We start from the raw sequence: 15318 nt of genomic DNA, 5'->3' as shown, positions 1-15318 counted from the left end.
ACAATCAAGCAGACATCTGCCCACATCAGAACCACAGGGCCTCACAGTAGAGTTGGCACTGATTGGAGGTGTGGCGCATCTCTCACTGACTTTACTGTCAGTAAGCCTGTACACACCTGGGAAACATAAGAATTTGCTGTTCTGCCATTAGCCCAGACAGCCCATGACCAATGAATTCCAATGCCAGTATAGTTAAAAGGTATTTTAAAAGAAGTTCTAATCAGCACTGAAATTCCTGTATTAAAAACTAATGGCTCAAAGGTTGTGGGTCAGAGGAATCTTCCCCGTGTGCAGTCACAGGGTTTATAGATACAGTATGAGCCAAGACGGGGGAAAAATAGACAATTGGCTATTCTAAATTGGGTGAGTATAACAAAGTGAAATAGTGATTTCAAACTTGCATAAGTTGCTTGAGGATCCAATATCGGCTGCAAGCTTCTAATTTTTAGTCCATATTCCCAGTAGCATGAAAATGTACACCTCTTGCGAGACGAGATGGCAAACATTCCTGTCCATCTGGATGTATTGTACAAAATACAAATATGCATCTGTTTTTCTCCCTTGAAATCGGGAGACAAACTGAACAAATTATTTGGATAAATTAAAACCTGCTATGTTGCACCTCAATTTGTACAGTAGCTGAATTTAAAACATCTGTAAAAACTTCAGTCCTCGTGCATTGTTGTTTCCCAGACCCGATATAAGAAATTCGAATCTGAATTAGTGTCATTGATCGCTACTTGTGTAAAATTTCAGGCCTTTAAAGACAGGAATAAAATATTTGTTTTCGATTTGTTCAATGATGAGAACGTTATTTCAGGACGGTGGTGATAGACTTAACTTAAGCAAGCTGAAAGCCCATTTTTTGCTGGTCTGGATGTGCACACTGTTGCACATCTTTTTACCTAAACTAATATGAGTTTTCCCCCTGAAGCACATTTTTCCCTTTTATACAGCTGTGAATCCTTCAACATTGTAAACTAGAATGTTATATAGAGTCTTTAGCATCAAGCAACAGCACTCTTCATTCTGTGTACAATAACAGAACCTTTACAGATCACGCTGCACACACATTCAGTAAAAGAAAAATAAGAAAGCAGGGTAGCAGTTTACTACATTAAGGAAAATACTTACTTTATTAGGTTCTCTAGGAAAAGTCGTGCATTGCTCAATACCTGAAATAGAGAAGAAAACGTGTTAATGCAAATATGTTACAACAGCACGTGACAAATATCATAACCAGTCAATTGTAAATTCAGACGTTTCACACAACATTAATCCTTATCTGCTGTTCTAAAGATACACTGATACTATCAATAAGGAGATTCAATGTGCAGATGGTTAATTTGATAGTAGATGAAAGACAGATCAAAGTCTCTAGATGTGAATCTAAAACATTATGTGTTTATCTAGGTCAAAGAGCAGTACTGATAAAGCCTGCAATTTACATTAAACAAAAATGAACAACAGCCAGATCAAGCAGTTTTTATGGGTTCTCAGCAAAGCAGTTATAATGAAATAAAAAGAATATGTAGATTTCAGAGTTCTACATTCATATTTACTCATGTCATGTCTTGAAAATGCTCTCAATAAGCTTGTCAGAAGACCAGATGTACAGTACAGTAATATTTCTTTTAGACCTTTAATGGCTGCACTGTCTGATAAAATGTAAAGAATAAAATTATCTAAAGCATTTTACGTAGCCCTTACAGGACCCTAGAACTGTTCTGCCCTCATCCTGAACAGACGGATGTCGTTCAGCAGACAAACTGAACAACAGTTTGTCTGGTTTTGAGATGCATGAAATTTGACCAATCAATGAAAAAATCTTTATCCACGAAACAGCTGAAACATAAGAATTGTTCTCTACAATCCTGTCCCTATGCTGCAATTACTTTTGCTTACCTTTGCCTTTGAGGGGAAAACAATAATAAAGGGAGATAAACATGTTCAACCAAACCCATGCACCCATAAGGTTGTATTTCTGGCTGTGCATCTACAGCAGGCCAGTTTCAGAACTTACTGTGGTATATTAAAGGACTGAATAAGACCAAAGTCTTTTCACTCATAACATGATCTAGAAAGTGTGTATAGGCAGTAGGAGAAACATTATGCCACCTCTCCATATCAAAGTTCTCCCTTTCAGAGAAGAAATCAGAATCTTGTTTTCTCCAACTATTTTGAGAATTAGGGCATTCAGTGTGAAACCAACCAGTCTCTGGCAGATACATTTCTCCTGTGGAGGAAGAATTCAAGGCACAATTTCACATTAATTCTTTATCTCAAATAGTTTTTCTACCTACGCTGGCTTCCATGAAGAAAATCCTATCTTCCAATCTACACATGTTACAGAAACAGTCTGTGTCATTTTAAAATTTCTGCATGCCCCAGTAGGTATACTGTCTTCTAGTCAGGTTTATATTTTAACGGTATGAATCTTTCAAAAATAGCAGGTGCTCTGGTAGTTCAACACAGTAGTCCCCAACCCTGGTTCAGTGACCTCTGGGACTGATGGCTTAAGCCCCAGCTCAGCTCTAAATGTCCAGTGCTGATGAATTACTTTAATTGATGGATGTTTGTTTAGACTTCATTCCCTTGAAGTAGAGTATTTTTGAATTGAGGATTGACTGAAGAAACATTTTCAAGGACTTTAACATACAGAACTTCATGCAGTCTCTAAAACTTGCTTAACCCTATTTCTCACTAAACAAATATTAACAGGCAATCAATTGACAACAAAAGATTGCTAAAATATAGTCTTTGCAGCAATCATCATTAGTTTGACATTATATAAAAATAAAAGCAACATGGTCAATTTTAAAGATTTATATTTATAAAACATTAAAGAGTAATATTAATCAATATTAATGATTGATATAATAATGATTTACTGGGGCATCCAGTGAATCAAGATTTTGCTTACAGTATGTGTAGATCATTTATGTCTTCAACGAAGAGGAATGAACATTTAGGAAGTGGCCTACTATCCCACTGAATTCTACTTCTTTCACACCCAGCACTGTGCATGCTAGCTAACATTTAAGGCAATGCTTTCAGGTACATCTAGCTGTTGCTGGATACCATTAGTTGCCTAGATGTCAAGGCATTATAGCCAATGGCAGCATTTTTCTGAAGTACATCACAGATGTAGTAAACTATTTTTTTTAAAAAATCGAGGAAGATAGTCTAAAATGTTAAGAAACACCATATCAGTTCAAGCACAGAGGGGGGAGGGAAAGGTTTTCTTTGAAAGTGCTAGGGTAAAATGCGGTATCTGAAAAGAAAAATGAAAAAGAGGGAAGGAAAAACTGCCGACTTTTACATTTCCCTTAAAAATACTGCATACAAATACATCATGTGCTCTTCTCTCTGGAAAGGGACTGTGTAGCGGTGTGCTGGGTCCCCACACAAATACACCGCACATTAATCTTCATCTCCCAGTTGTTATTTTTGTATCCTATCTCCCTTGTGTGCACATTACAAGTGGGCTGTGATTGTGCCGGCTGTATGCCAATCAGCAATAAACGGCTGTATCTTCCAAGCAAATTCGTTTTAAATCTCCCTAACCCCTCTTTCCTGAAATATGGGAATGGTGGAGCAGGTTCCCTTGGGAAAAAGCCTGCATTAAAATCCCTTTGTGACAGGTAGGCTAAATTATGCTTAGTGTGCGGTTTAGCCTTAAAACAAGCAATGTTAAACATTTATGAAACTCTTTAGTATGCATTTTATTTATATACATCCATTAACTGCTTCTAATGTAATATAGAACTAATTGCCAGGGGCTATGACATTTTTCAATAAATACTCTGGCTTCGCTTTCAAGAGCTAAAATAAGAACTGTCACTCTGCGTAATCTACACAGCAATCTGGACTGTTCTGTATTTTGCAGTGCCAAGTTTCCACTTCAATGTGTAATTTTTCATTATTAAAAATACAAGCAAAGAGCCCATGTTCTGAAGAAATACGATAAGTGTTCAGAAAGTATTAAAAAATATAGCTATTAGTGATGTCAAAATGATCTTCTTTCAAAGAGTGGATTAATACCATATTAAAAATTAAAATTTGTTCTCTGTTGCTTTGAAGGGAAGACTTAGTAGGTGGCGCTCCAGACTTTACCATTCGGAGATGGTAGCTGCTGCAGGCTGTTTATTATTTCACTGCACACATTTTAATGGTTTTCATTAATTACAGCAGGCACTTTAAATGAATTAAAGTCACGTGCCGATTACATATTTGAGAGATGTCTCTAACGTTCTTGAAGAAGGCTTTCGATTTTTTTCCTGGTTTCTAATTCGACTTGTTGCTTTGAAGGGCTCGGGATGCCTGATCGAAATAATTTCACAATGCCATTAATGATTAAACCTCCTAAGATAAAAGTCAACTCAGCAAGAGGGTAAGAATGTTGATATATAAACCCGTGAAAGTCATACACCGAAAGGGTTGAATGTTTATTGACCGAACAAGGATCAGCTCAAAACCTATTCTGGACATTGTAAACCTGACAAGCTATACTACATTACACTGTTGATAGAGTCTTCCAACTCACTGGCTATTGACTATGTTAGGTAGCTACAGCACTTTAACTAGAACCCAAGACTGTTGATGAATCGAATTAAAGCAACAACAACAAAATAATTCCCTTAAAGAATAGTGTAGGTCACATTCTTCTCAAATAGATGACAGAAGAGTACAGGTTATCTTTGTTACAGCATACAGAATGATACGCAAATGGGCAAAAGAAAAAGACTGTATTCTTTGTTTTTCTTTTAGAAGTATCACACAAGTCTTTGCAGCCATTTCTGGAATACAGATTCGAACATTACAAATGAAGAAATGTTGTGGGGTGCTTTGGATAACAGCTCTAACAATAAGAATTCCTTAAACTTATATAGGGCCTTTCTGGACACTCCACTCAAAGGGCTGTACAGGTTAATAGAGACTCCCCTCCACTACCACCAGTGTGTAACATCCACCTGGATGATGTCACAGCAGCCAAAGTGCGCCAGTACGCTCCCCAAACACCAGCTATCAGTGGGAGAAGAACAGAGTGATGAAGCCAATTCATAGATGTGGGTTATTAGGAGGCCATGATTGATCAAGAGCAGGGCAGAAATTTGGTCAGGACACTGGGGTTAACACCCACTGTTTAAGCTAATTTTGACTTCTAGAAACATTAACAATGAAAATATTTTAAGTTTTTCAAAGCATGCAACTGACCCCTTGTAGATACCATCAGATAAAACTTTTACCTAGTCCCTTGCATATACAGTAATCTGCCCATAGGGAGATGTAGGCACCTTTTACAGCATATACATCCAGGGAGTGTCTCGATGTGGCTAGGTTCTTGAATTCTTCTTGCATGTCCAATATTCCATACAAGACCCTTTCCTGTTCACACCTATGAAATAATGACCCCGGCCTTGTGCTTTTACATTAGTAGAAACAAATCTGGTTGGATTAGCTGCACTTCATAGAACTTTATATTCATATTCATATTCATGGTTACGGGTTTGGTGACACCTCTGCTGACAGTTGTGCCCTTATAACAATGTATATTTATCATGTTTGAGTGATTTTATTAATTGAGTTATTCAAACTTGGAGGAAGGTACCACCTATGGTGGCAGGGTGGGGAAATGTTTTTGTTTTGTATTTATTTTCCAAAAATGAAACGGCACAAAAAATTGACTTACAAAAAAGAAAAAAAAGAAGAAGTAAAGCAGGTTCCTAATCTAATGTTACTGCTCTTTTCTCCAAGTGCTAGGGAGGAATGGACAAAATTAGAAACAAATCGTGTTCCAGGAGATACCACTCCATTCTGTTATCACAACACATTTTAATCTCCCATGCTGCTCACAAAATCATTGGTGGGAAGTCTGGCCCGCCTTAACAACCGAGTGTGCTTGATGAAACAAAGCCAAGACGTTCTACTGTACCAATGTCACCTTTCAGTACCTTGAAACTGCAGTCTAGCAAGAAACGTGCTAAAACACAAACGGGCACCATTACACCTCACCACAGGGGGCAGTTAACCTGGGGATTTAATGTCTAAAAATAAAGCACATAAAGGAAATTCCTTTTTATTACTTCACAAAATGACAGTCTTATGATCTTACTGCTGAAAGAAAAACAATAGTTCTTTTTTTCACCATTACTGTGGAAGAAAAGGATTATAGAATATAATCATAGTGGCACTGTGGCTAAGGATATGCACCTGAGGCTGGAAGGTTGCCAGTTCAAATCCTGTGGCCGGCAGAGGAATCCTACTCTGTTGTGCCCCTGAGCAAGGCCCTTAACCCCAGCTGCTCCAGGGGTGCTGTACAACGGCTGACCCTGTGCTCTGACCCCAAGCTTCTCTCCCTGTCTGTGTGGAGTGCAAGCTCATGGAGTGCAAGCTGGGGTATGTGAAAAGATGAATTCCTAATGCAAGAAATTGTATAGGGCTAATAAAGTGATCTTATCTTATATTCTTGGCTTCAGTGAAATATTCTCTCCAAATTGCAATATACATTATTGGCTGGAAAACAATATACACTATATATCAGAGAGCAAGAAGCAAATGATGACTTCCAATAAAAGTATTTTGCTTTTTCAAAAATCTTTAACTTTTGTGGATGGCTTCAATTAACTGTGTAACTAAGTAACATGACATATGCCCACGTATAGTCAGTACAATGAGAGCCTGTAGATAAATACAATTTGAGAAATATTTCACTACAAGCTGAAGGCTTTCCAAGTAATTTGCTTGAAAACTACAGCACATCTTCATAAATAACTCCCCTGTAAAGGGACAGTAAGCATGAGTAAGAGCAGAGCTTCCTGGTTATGGAGAAAGTTTTGCCATCACAGTTCACCGAGTTCAGCCTGTAACTGCAATATCATTTCTATCTCCTGCATGAGAGGGAAAGGTTGTGTGTTTAAATAGCACACAGCGCTTAAACACACTCATGCTCCAGCAGTCATACTGGCAACTGAAGAGGCTGCTGTGATCACAAATTGATTTTGTTTTAATAAAACAGTCATAGCTTTTAGCTCTTTTTCTATGGAAGAGGAATCTACAGGCTTTTTTTAATTACATTAGAGCTCACAGGGTGACTTTTGCACGTAAGGAACTTGTGAGTTTTGGAACCACAGATTTTATGTTCTATAAAAATACACACCTTTTATTAAACCCACCCTACCGTAGAATCCTCATGTTAGCCCAATGTTTTATAATGTTAAACATAACATGTTATCCGGTGAGCAGGGTTCATCAACTCATTTTCTAAACACTTCTTCCAATTCAGAGGGGATGTTGGAACCTATCCTGGGAAGTAAAAGGGGCAAAGCAGGGTACACCCTGGATGGGGAACCAGCTCATCGTAGGGCACACACAGAAACAGACACACACTTACTCACACCAGGGCCAATATTCCCAGAAGACACTACACCTACCAATATGTGGAAACCAGAGCACGCAGAGGAAACCCCACATTAACACTGGGAGAACATACAAACTCCACACAGACAGCACCCCAGGTTTGGAATTGAATCCAGGACCCCAGCACTACATGGAAGCAATGCCAGCTACCATTTTCAGTTTCAAAAACATTTCCTTTTCATCCTTAAGGCAATTTATAAAAATAAACAACGGCTGGCATAAGGTTTCACAATGCTACATATGCAATGGTTTTACTTTACAAACTCAAACACAGCCCTATGACCTAGAGCTAGGTAAAACTATTAAGCACACTAAGCATCATGTCATTTAAATATAAAGTAACACTTAAGAGCTCTTAAACTCATCATAACATCAAACAAACTGAGAGCTTCTTCAGTCTTTTCCGAAGGACCAAGATCAGACAAAATGTGTTCTATCAGTTGAGGATAGAAAAAACACATTGACTGATTTTACTGCATCATTGAGCCCCCTTAAAAAGTCTGCTTGTAACTTTATTTGTTACTTTCTACCCAGCAAGGCAGAACATATTGCTATGAAAAAGCCTTATAATATTTAGATTCTATAAATGATCATGAAGTTTTTTGCAATGTGCTTGTGTTTGCATCAATAGTGAGATACCAAGTTTTTAGCAGCATAATTTTTCCATATGCCCTAAAAAGCCACACTCCTGTTACTCAGCATACTTTTAACGCTGGTACTTTTATAATAGTAGAGTCTTGAGTGTCCAGAATATAGTTTCAAGGATGAACACCTCTGTTAACTGATCGACAGTGTCAATTTGCACTCAAATTATAAGCTAATTATAAGATAATAATAAGTGAATGACATGCTTCAACAGGTTTAGGGCTTTCAGATTTATTTTACAAGCATTTTTTTTCTTTATTATTAGGAGATAACATCAACAGAATAAGTAAATTATGACCTAGTTTCTAGCCTTTTGACAGAATAGATCAAACAAGATACAACTGGCAAAATGACTTCACAAAATAAATAAAAAATAGAAGGGATTATGACCCCTTTAAAACTAGATACCACACAGGGCAATCTTAGGTCCAGGCAACACAAAGCATTTATAATAAAGTCCATTTAACCACACAGACAGGTGATTTAGCCTTCACTGGAAAGGCTGTGTCAAACTAGATATGTCCAAAACTAAACAGCCTATCTATGAAATCATCTGATCTTTGCCTGAAAAAACATCATACCAGCAAGTCTATGATACCACTGGGAGACTAGCCAACACATAGCCACAATGGTGTCTGGTTGGTTTAACAGAATTAGCGGTAATAAACAAGGACTATAGAAATAATGAACGCCTCATTTAACCTCAAGCCAGAAGAAATGTTCTGTCTCCTGACATGCTCCTCTGTTTCTGCCTCCCTTTGGAGTCACAATTACCTATAAACTATGTTCATTTACCAACAAGGAGATAATCCAATTAGCTGGGTTTGATGTTAAGCGTATGTTACACTTTCCTTAAAGGTATAAGTCAAGACTACAAAGCCTTTTGCTTACTGCAATAGAATATTTGTTCCTTCCAAAACACTCTGCAACTAGAGTGAAATAAATGAGCTACAGCTGTTTAGGGGAAAGACTATACTTCAAGTACTTTCCTATACTATATGTTGCAGCTGTTGTAGCAACTGGTACTTTACCTTTTAGCCTCCAATGCCAACCCGATGTCTTCAAAGAAAAACTGACATGGCAAATTTGGAGAACTTAACGATTTATTGCCCTCCAGCTGCTACATTGTCTATTTATAGAGGCACATTTCCAATTCATATTAATAATAATGTCTTACACTTATATAGCGCTTTTCTGGACACTCCACTCAAAGCGCTTTACAGGTAATGGGGACTCCCCTCCACCACCACCCATGTGCAGCCCCACCTGGATGATGCGACGGCAGCCATAGTGCGCCAGAATGCTCACCACACATCAGCTATTAGTGGGGAGGAGAGCAGAGTAATGAAGCCAATTCATAGATGGGGGTTATTATGAGGCCATGATTGTGCCAATGGGAAATTTGGCCAGGACGCCAGGGTTACACCCCTACTCTTTTCGAGAAACATCTTGGGATTTTTAATGACCACAGAGAGTCAGGACCTCGGTTTTACGTCTCATCCGAAGGACGGCGCCTGTTTACAGTATAGTGTCCCCGTCACTATACTGGGGCATTAGGGCCCACACAGACCATAGGTGAGCGCCCCCTGCTGGCCCCACTAACACCTCTTCCAGCAGCAACCTTAGTTTTTCCCAGGAGGTCTCCCATCCAGGTACTGACCAGGCTCACACCTGCTGAGCTTCAGTGGGTTGCCAGTTGTGAGTTGCAGGGTGATATGGCTGCTGGCTGAATACAAGTATTCAGTCTTGCTTAATGCATTCAAATATAAATTTTATTGAAATAACCCACCTATATTAAGGAGCACAGTGACACAGTCACTGTGCTGTCACTGTCACTGTGCTCCACAAGGAGCACAGTGACAGTGACAGTAGAAGCTCACTCAATGGAAGTTACTTACTAGCATGACAACACACCAGTTGAGGATCCCTCTGTAGTTACTGTAGCCACTGGCTGAGCTGAGCAGGGACTCCTGCTGCCTGTGGCATCTAGTGAAGACAAAATCAAGTAGAATAATCAGAACACTCACACAGTTATTTAACCAGATAAATCACCATGATAGCACAAAAATATGTCTGATGACTGAAACGACTGGGAACGTTTGCTAGGATTATCATTTCGTTTGTTCCTTTTACATATTTCATACCAATTTATGCAGTATTTTTGCGTTACATGGGATATTTTTGTGGGCCGCATCTCAAAACATTATTAAGATTACACTGGAGCTGATGTGAATTATATGCACAATGATGCTTCAGTTGACCTGAACTAAATCAAGTTAAGAAATCCAATGAGACACGTTACATATATATGCAGGGTACAGGCAGGTCAGGTTGAGAGTCTGGATAAAAATGAGCAAACAAACATCAACCCACTAATTGTTGAGACAAACTCTGTCAACTTTTGAAACTATCCTCTGCCTGTTCCTTTGCAACTGGTATGCTCATGAGGCAACCTGTTCTAACCTCTGACCTGCTCTAACCTTTTAAGCAACCCTCTTTTCAAACAAAGTCACACAATTTCCAAAAAAACAACAAGACATAGAATACGTTTGGTCGCAATCAATAAGAAGGATCCAAATGCTTGCTTTGATTAAAAGTAACACCACCTTAAAATCTCAACCAATACAATCATTCAAGAAACAGGCAAAACCTGATGATCTGCAATATCAGCTAAGGAACAATCTATCCCTCTGTTGTTACAATCAAATTGCTTTTTTCAAAGAATCAACTGGATGAGATCATTGGATCGGTTAGCCACTAGAAACCAAGAACTAGCTGAGCCTTGCTTGCCAGCAAACTTTCTATACATTCTGATGTTGCAGCATTACATCTGTTAAGAGATATTGCAAATTTCAATAAACTTTGAAGTGCAAACACACTGGACGCCTATTGCAACACAAACGGAAAATATGACAAACTAGGTGTGCAATTTCAAATGCTTCATTTCTGTTTGATAAGATTAATAAAAGATAATGCCTCTGATGTTTTAAGTTGTGTGGTTTCTAGCTTATAGCTTAGTTTTGGCGATATGAAAGAATTTAATTGTTCAAAGTGCAAAATTTAAAGCAAATCTGTAATTAATATCAGCAAACAATTAGCAATGAACTAATTATTACCACTCCAGATGGTATCAGCCTATAAAGGCTAAGGGAAACCATTTAAAAATCAGGAATCACAATAGGCAGGTTTATGTGCTGCCTTCCCCCCCCATCTTCACACCAGAGTATTATGTATTTTAATCCATTTTTAACTTGGCAAGGCTGAAGAGTCAATTTTCAAGTACCGGATAACTGTTCAGTGCTCCTTCTATGCTAGGAAATACTGTGGAGGATCTTACCATTATATTGCAAATTATATATAATATTGTGAAATACTGTAAAACCGCAGAAAATGTATAATGTCAAAAACATGCATTTGTAAGCAATAATGTTGCAGGTGTACCTTTTCTAGTGACAATTTATCTCAGCACACCTGGGTTTTTCTTTCTTCCCAGATTTCTAGGTTAATGTGTACCTTAAGTGACATTAAACACTCTGGATTGTGCAAACAGCAAGGGCACGCCTTAAAGACCCATCCCACTGGTCCAAAAGACACAAAAGGACATGTAAAGTATTTAACTGCCATTTATAAATTAGAAAACACACAAACTACCAAGAGATTCAGATTCCGAAATCTTAAGCAATCAGAATTTGGCAAAAACCAGATGGTCGACCATTCAGGGAAAGACCTTAAATAATCTTGACTACAGGGTATATCTGTATATCAGCGAATAACATTCCAATCCACTGTTATCAGCAGACTTTTTTTTTCTAAAAGCAAAAGGTACACCAAAGATTTTTAATCTAGTATTTTGTGGGTTTTCAACACAGGTAATAAACATGGAAAGGGTCAGAGGTCTAAAAATCTCGAATAAAAGATTGTCAGATACAAGATTACAATATGTAAAAGAAGTGTGGCCAGAGGTATTTTATACTATGTCCCTTGAAAATTACTGACCCATGGTGATCTCTAAAAAAGTAGGAGTAATATCACCTTGAAGGTGCTTTATAATAGAGCTCTAATTCATATACTGCCTTCATTTTATCTGCTTTTACTGAAATAAACTGAATATTTCATTTTCTGTCATTTTGACAAAAAAATGTTTCTTGAATAAGATAAGATAAGATCGCTTTTTTAGCCCTGTACAATTTCTTGCATTAGGAATTTGTTTTTTCACATACCCCAGCTTGCTCTCCGTGAGACACAGACACACAGACAGGGAGAGGAGCTGGGGGTCAGAATGCAGGGTCAGCCATTGTATAGCACCCCTGGAGCAGTTGGGGTTAAGGGCCTTGCTCAGGGGCCCATCGGAGCCTCTGCCGGCTGTGGGATTTGAACCGGCAACCTTCCAGCCACAGGCGCAGATCCTTAGCCACAGAGCCACACTTTCACATGGAAGCACTGACCAAATCCCTAGCTATTTTGTGCAGTGGATAGGATACGACTGATCAGTTTTCATAAAGAACATTCTCCTACACATTACATTTTCCTAATTAAATGTGTCCAGAAATAGGAATTTGGAGAAAATGGCCTAGTCTCCTTTAGTTCAGGTAGGTAGCTGAGTCAGCATGCGGAGGCTGCAAAGGAACAAGTAACACCTGAAGAAGGCTCCACGGCCGAAACTGTGTTTTCTTTCTTCTTTTTTTCAGCATGGAATAAACCTATTACTTGTGACTTAATAAACCTATGACTTGTAAACCTATTACTAGTCTCCTGTAGTGTACTTTAGGGTGACTAAAATTGTTTCAAAATAATGCAATTTTCCCTAAAAGCAAAGGTCATTTTTTTAGGTATACCCTCATGAGGAACCAAGCCTCTTTCATTGTTTCGTTAACACAACTTCACACTTAGCAACAGGAATGATTTAAAGGACAAAAGTTTACTGCTTGTTACATATTGAAGGTCAAAGGTCTAAGTTCCAAGAACCTGATGCCAAACATTCAACCGCACCCTAAAAAAAACAGTTTTTTAAAGCACATTTTCTTTAGTTGATCCTGCCCGCACCTAACTGTTTGAAAACATCTTCCTTTTAACTAACTCCGGGGTTGCATACGAAGATATCTTTACAACCAGCACATTATGCTTGCATAAAGTACGCACAAGGCTGATCTTTGCCTCACTGAATCACACTTTACAACATTAAGGAAGCAAAAGTTACTTCAACCATGACAAAAAAAAGCTTTCTGTGCACATTTCCCATTAGTATTATTATGACATCTCTTAAGGAAGAATTCATTACTGCGCGTTTGTAAAACTTTTTTTATGCTCACACGTACAGCAAAACTTTGTTTAGTTTAAATCCCAGGGAGACTTCATTTTAAACGCACTGACATTACCCAAACCTACTGGTGATACCACATGTTAATGAGTTGTGGTATACTGCCTTCAACGTAAAAAGCATTGCCATATCAAGAGAATTATACAATAACATCACTTATGCTGCAACTATGTTTCCTTCATTGGTCTATATTTTATCAGTTCGTTTTTACTTAAGACGCAGATGTCAATACTAGGGATTGGGCTAAAAATCCATGTTTCACATATAATACTGGCAAGATGAAAAGCAGAAAAGGTGTTAATTTAAGAGAGAATTTGGTATCTGATTTGAACTTCCTTAATCTCCACTACAAGTAGGGGCTGCACCCGGAAACAAGTGAACTGGAGTCAACAGGCTTCAAGCCCTGGCTTAATTTCAGAACATGAACCCACACACATGTGGAGTAGTTTGCATAAAATAGCAGGACTGACACCACCAGACAAAATGTTTGTTTTTGTTGTAATTATTCCCCCCATCTAGAAAGGTCAAGCCCCAATTCTTATCACACCCAAGGCAATTAGATTCAGACTCCGTTCACGCCTCGGACTTTGCGAGAGTTACCTCTTGGAAAGGACGAACGATACCAGACTTAAACGACGTGTGACGAGATACGGTACAGTAACAGTTTCAAGGGGGGAAATTCAGCAATTGAGTGGAAACTATATCATTACATCCCAATGTCATTAACGATGCAACAATTATTTCTCAATCGAAATCACACAACTATAATAGTATACGTGAGTGCTACAGCAAGAGGGTTTGCTTCTGAGCAATCAAAGCCATTTAAAAAGATACCACCTCGCCTTTACCTGAGTTTGTCGTAGTGGTTATCGTGTTTCCCCTTGTCCTTTCTTGCTACCGCGGGGAACTCTTGTGTCTTTTCTTCCTTCGCCTTCTGATGAACACTGTGGTTCGTGACACTGTTAGTTTCTCCATCAGACTTAGTAGCTTTCCAACTTGGCCCCACTCCTCCGGTGATGGTGGTTCGCCTTTTACGGTTGTGGGGGCCTTTCTCGACTTTATCTCCCATTTTCCTTGAGATGCATCAAAACCCGTGCATGTGTACGAAAGTTTTTCCTTAAGTTTATTCAATTCCCCCAGCACAGAGAGCGTCTTGACTATTCAAAGGCTAGCCTCTTACATCCCCCCCACAGTTACCAACCCAAGACGTCATGTACAGGCGGTGGGACAAATATCGTTGCTCCTTTCGCCATGGGAGTTGTAGTTTTCTTTTCGGCTGAGCCGCTGCGGGGGATCCTGGGAGTTGAAGTCCAGAGTACTAGATAGAAATAATTTTATAGAGAATAAATCCCTTACCACGCTATCTAAGTAGAAGGTAAAAGCAAGCCCTGGAGTACAGCATCCACCTGGGTGGGATACAGATGCCAGTATATAATAAATATGAATTCTTTACACTTATATAGCACTTTTCTGGACACCCCACTCAAAGCACTTTACAGGTAATGGGGACCACCAATGTGCAGCATCCACCTGAATGATGCGCCAGTTCGCTCACCACACATTAGCTATGAGTGATGAAGCCGATTCATAGATGGGGAGTATTAGGAGACCAGGGGGAAATTTGGCCAGGACACCGGGGTCACACCCTGAGCTTTTTAATGACCACAGAGAGTCAGGACCTCGCTTTTACGTCTCATCCGAAGGACGGCTCCTTTTTTACAGTATAGTGTCCCCGTCCCCGTACTGGGGATCCACACAGACCGCAGGGTGAGCGCCCCCTACTGGTCCCACTAACACCTCTTCCACTGGTCCAGCAAATTGGTCAGGAAAGCAAGATGCTGCTTCTCGAATTGAATAACCGAGAATTTTAGTTAAAACAGATTGTTCAAGCCCAGAGTGCAATTCAGAATGGACACCAGATATTACAAACCTAGTCA

The 15318-nt window shown here is 39.0% G+C and overlaps 1 protein-coding gene across 1 annotated transcript in view; it reads right to left on the bottom strand.

The window, feature by feature from the left end:
• Window positions 1–14627, bottom strand: part of dgat1a (diacylglycerol O-acyltransferase 1a) — a 31407-nt gene extending 16780 nt beyond the window's left edge. Inside the window, exons 1-3 of the mRNA XM_088601783.1 lie at window positions 14230–14627; window positions 9963–10050; window positions 1135–1175 (exon numbers count right to left, since the gene is read on the bottom strand). Of these exons, the coding sequence (XP_088457909.1) occupies window positions 1135–1175; window positions 9963–10050; window positions 14230–14450 (350 nt within the window). The 5' untranslated portion in view covers window positions 14451–14627. The remainder of the gene's footprint in view (window positions 1–1134; window positions 1176–9962; window positions 10051–14229) is intronic.
• Window positions 14628–15318: the final 691 nt, after the last annotated feature.

This window comes from Lepisosteus platostomus, chromosome 12 (assembly GCF_059453375.1).
Source record: "Lepisosteus platostomus isolate fLepPlt1 chromosome 12, fLepPlt1.hap1, whole genome shotgun sequence".
Lineage (NCBI taxonomy): Eukaryota > Metazoa > Chordata > Actinopteri > Semionotiformes > Lepisosteidae > Lepisosteus > Lepisosteus platostomus.
Note: the sequence above shows the minus strand (reverse complement) of the source record. Positions and strands in the feature narration are given on the sequence as shown.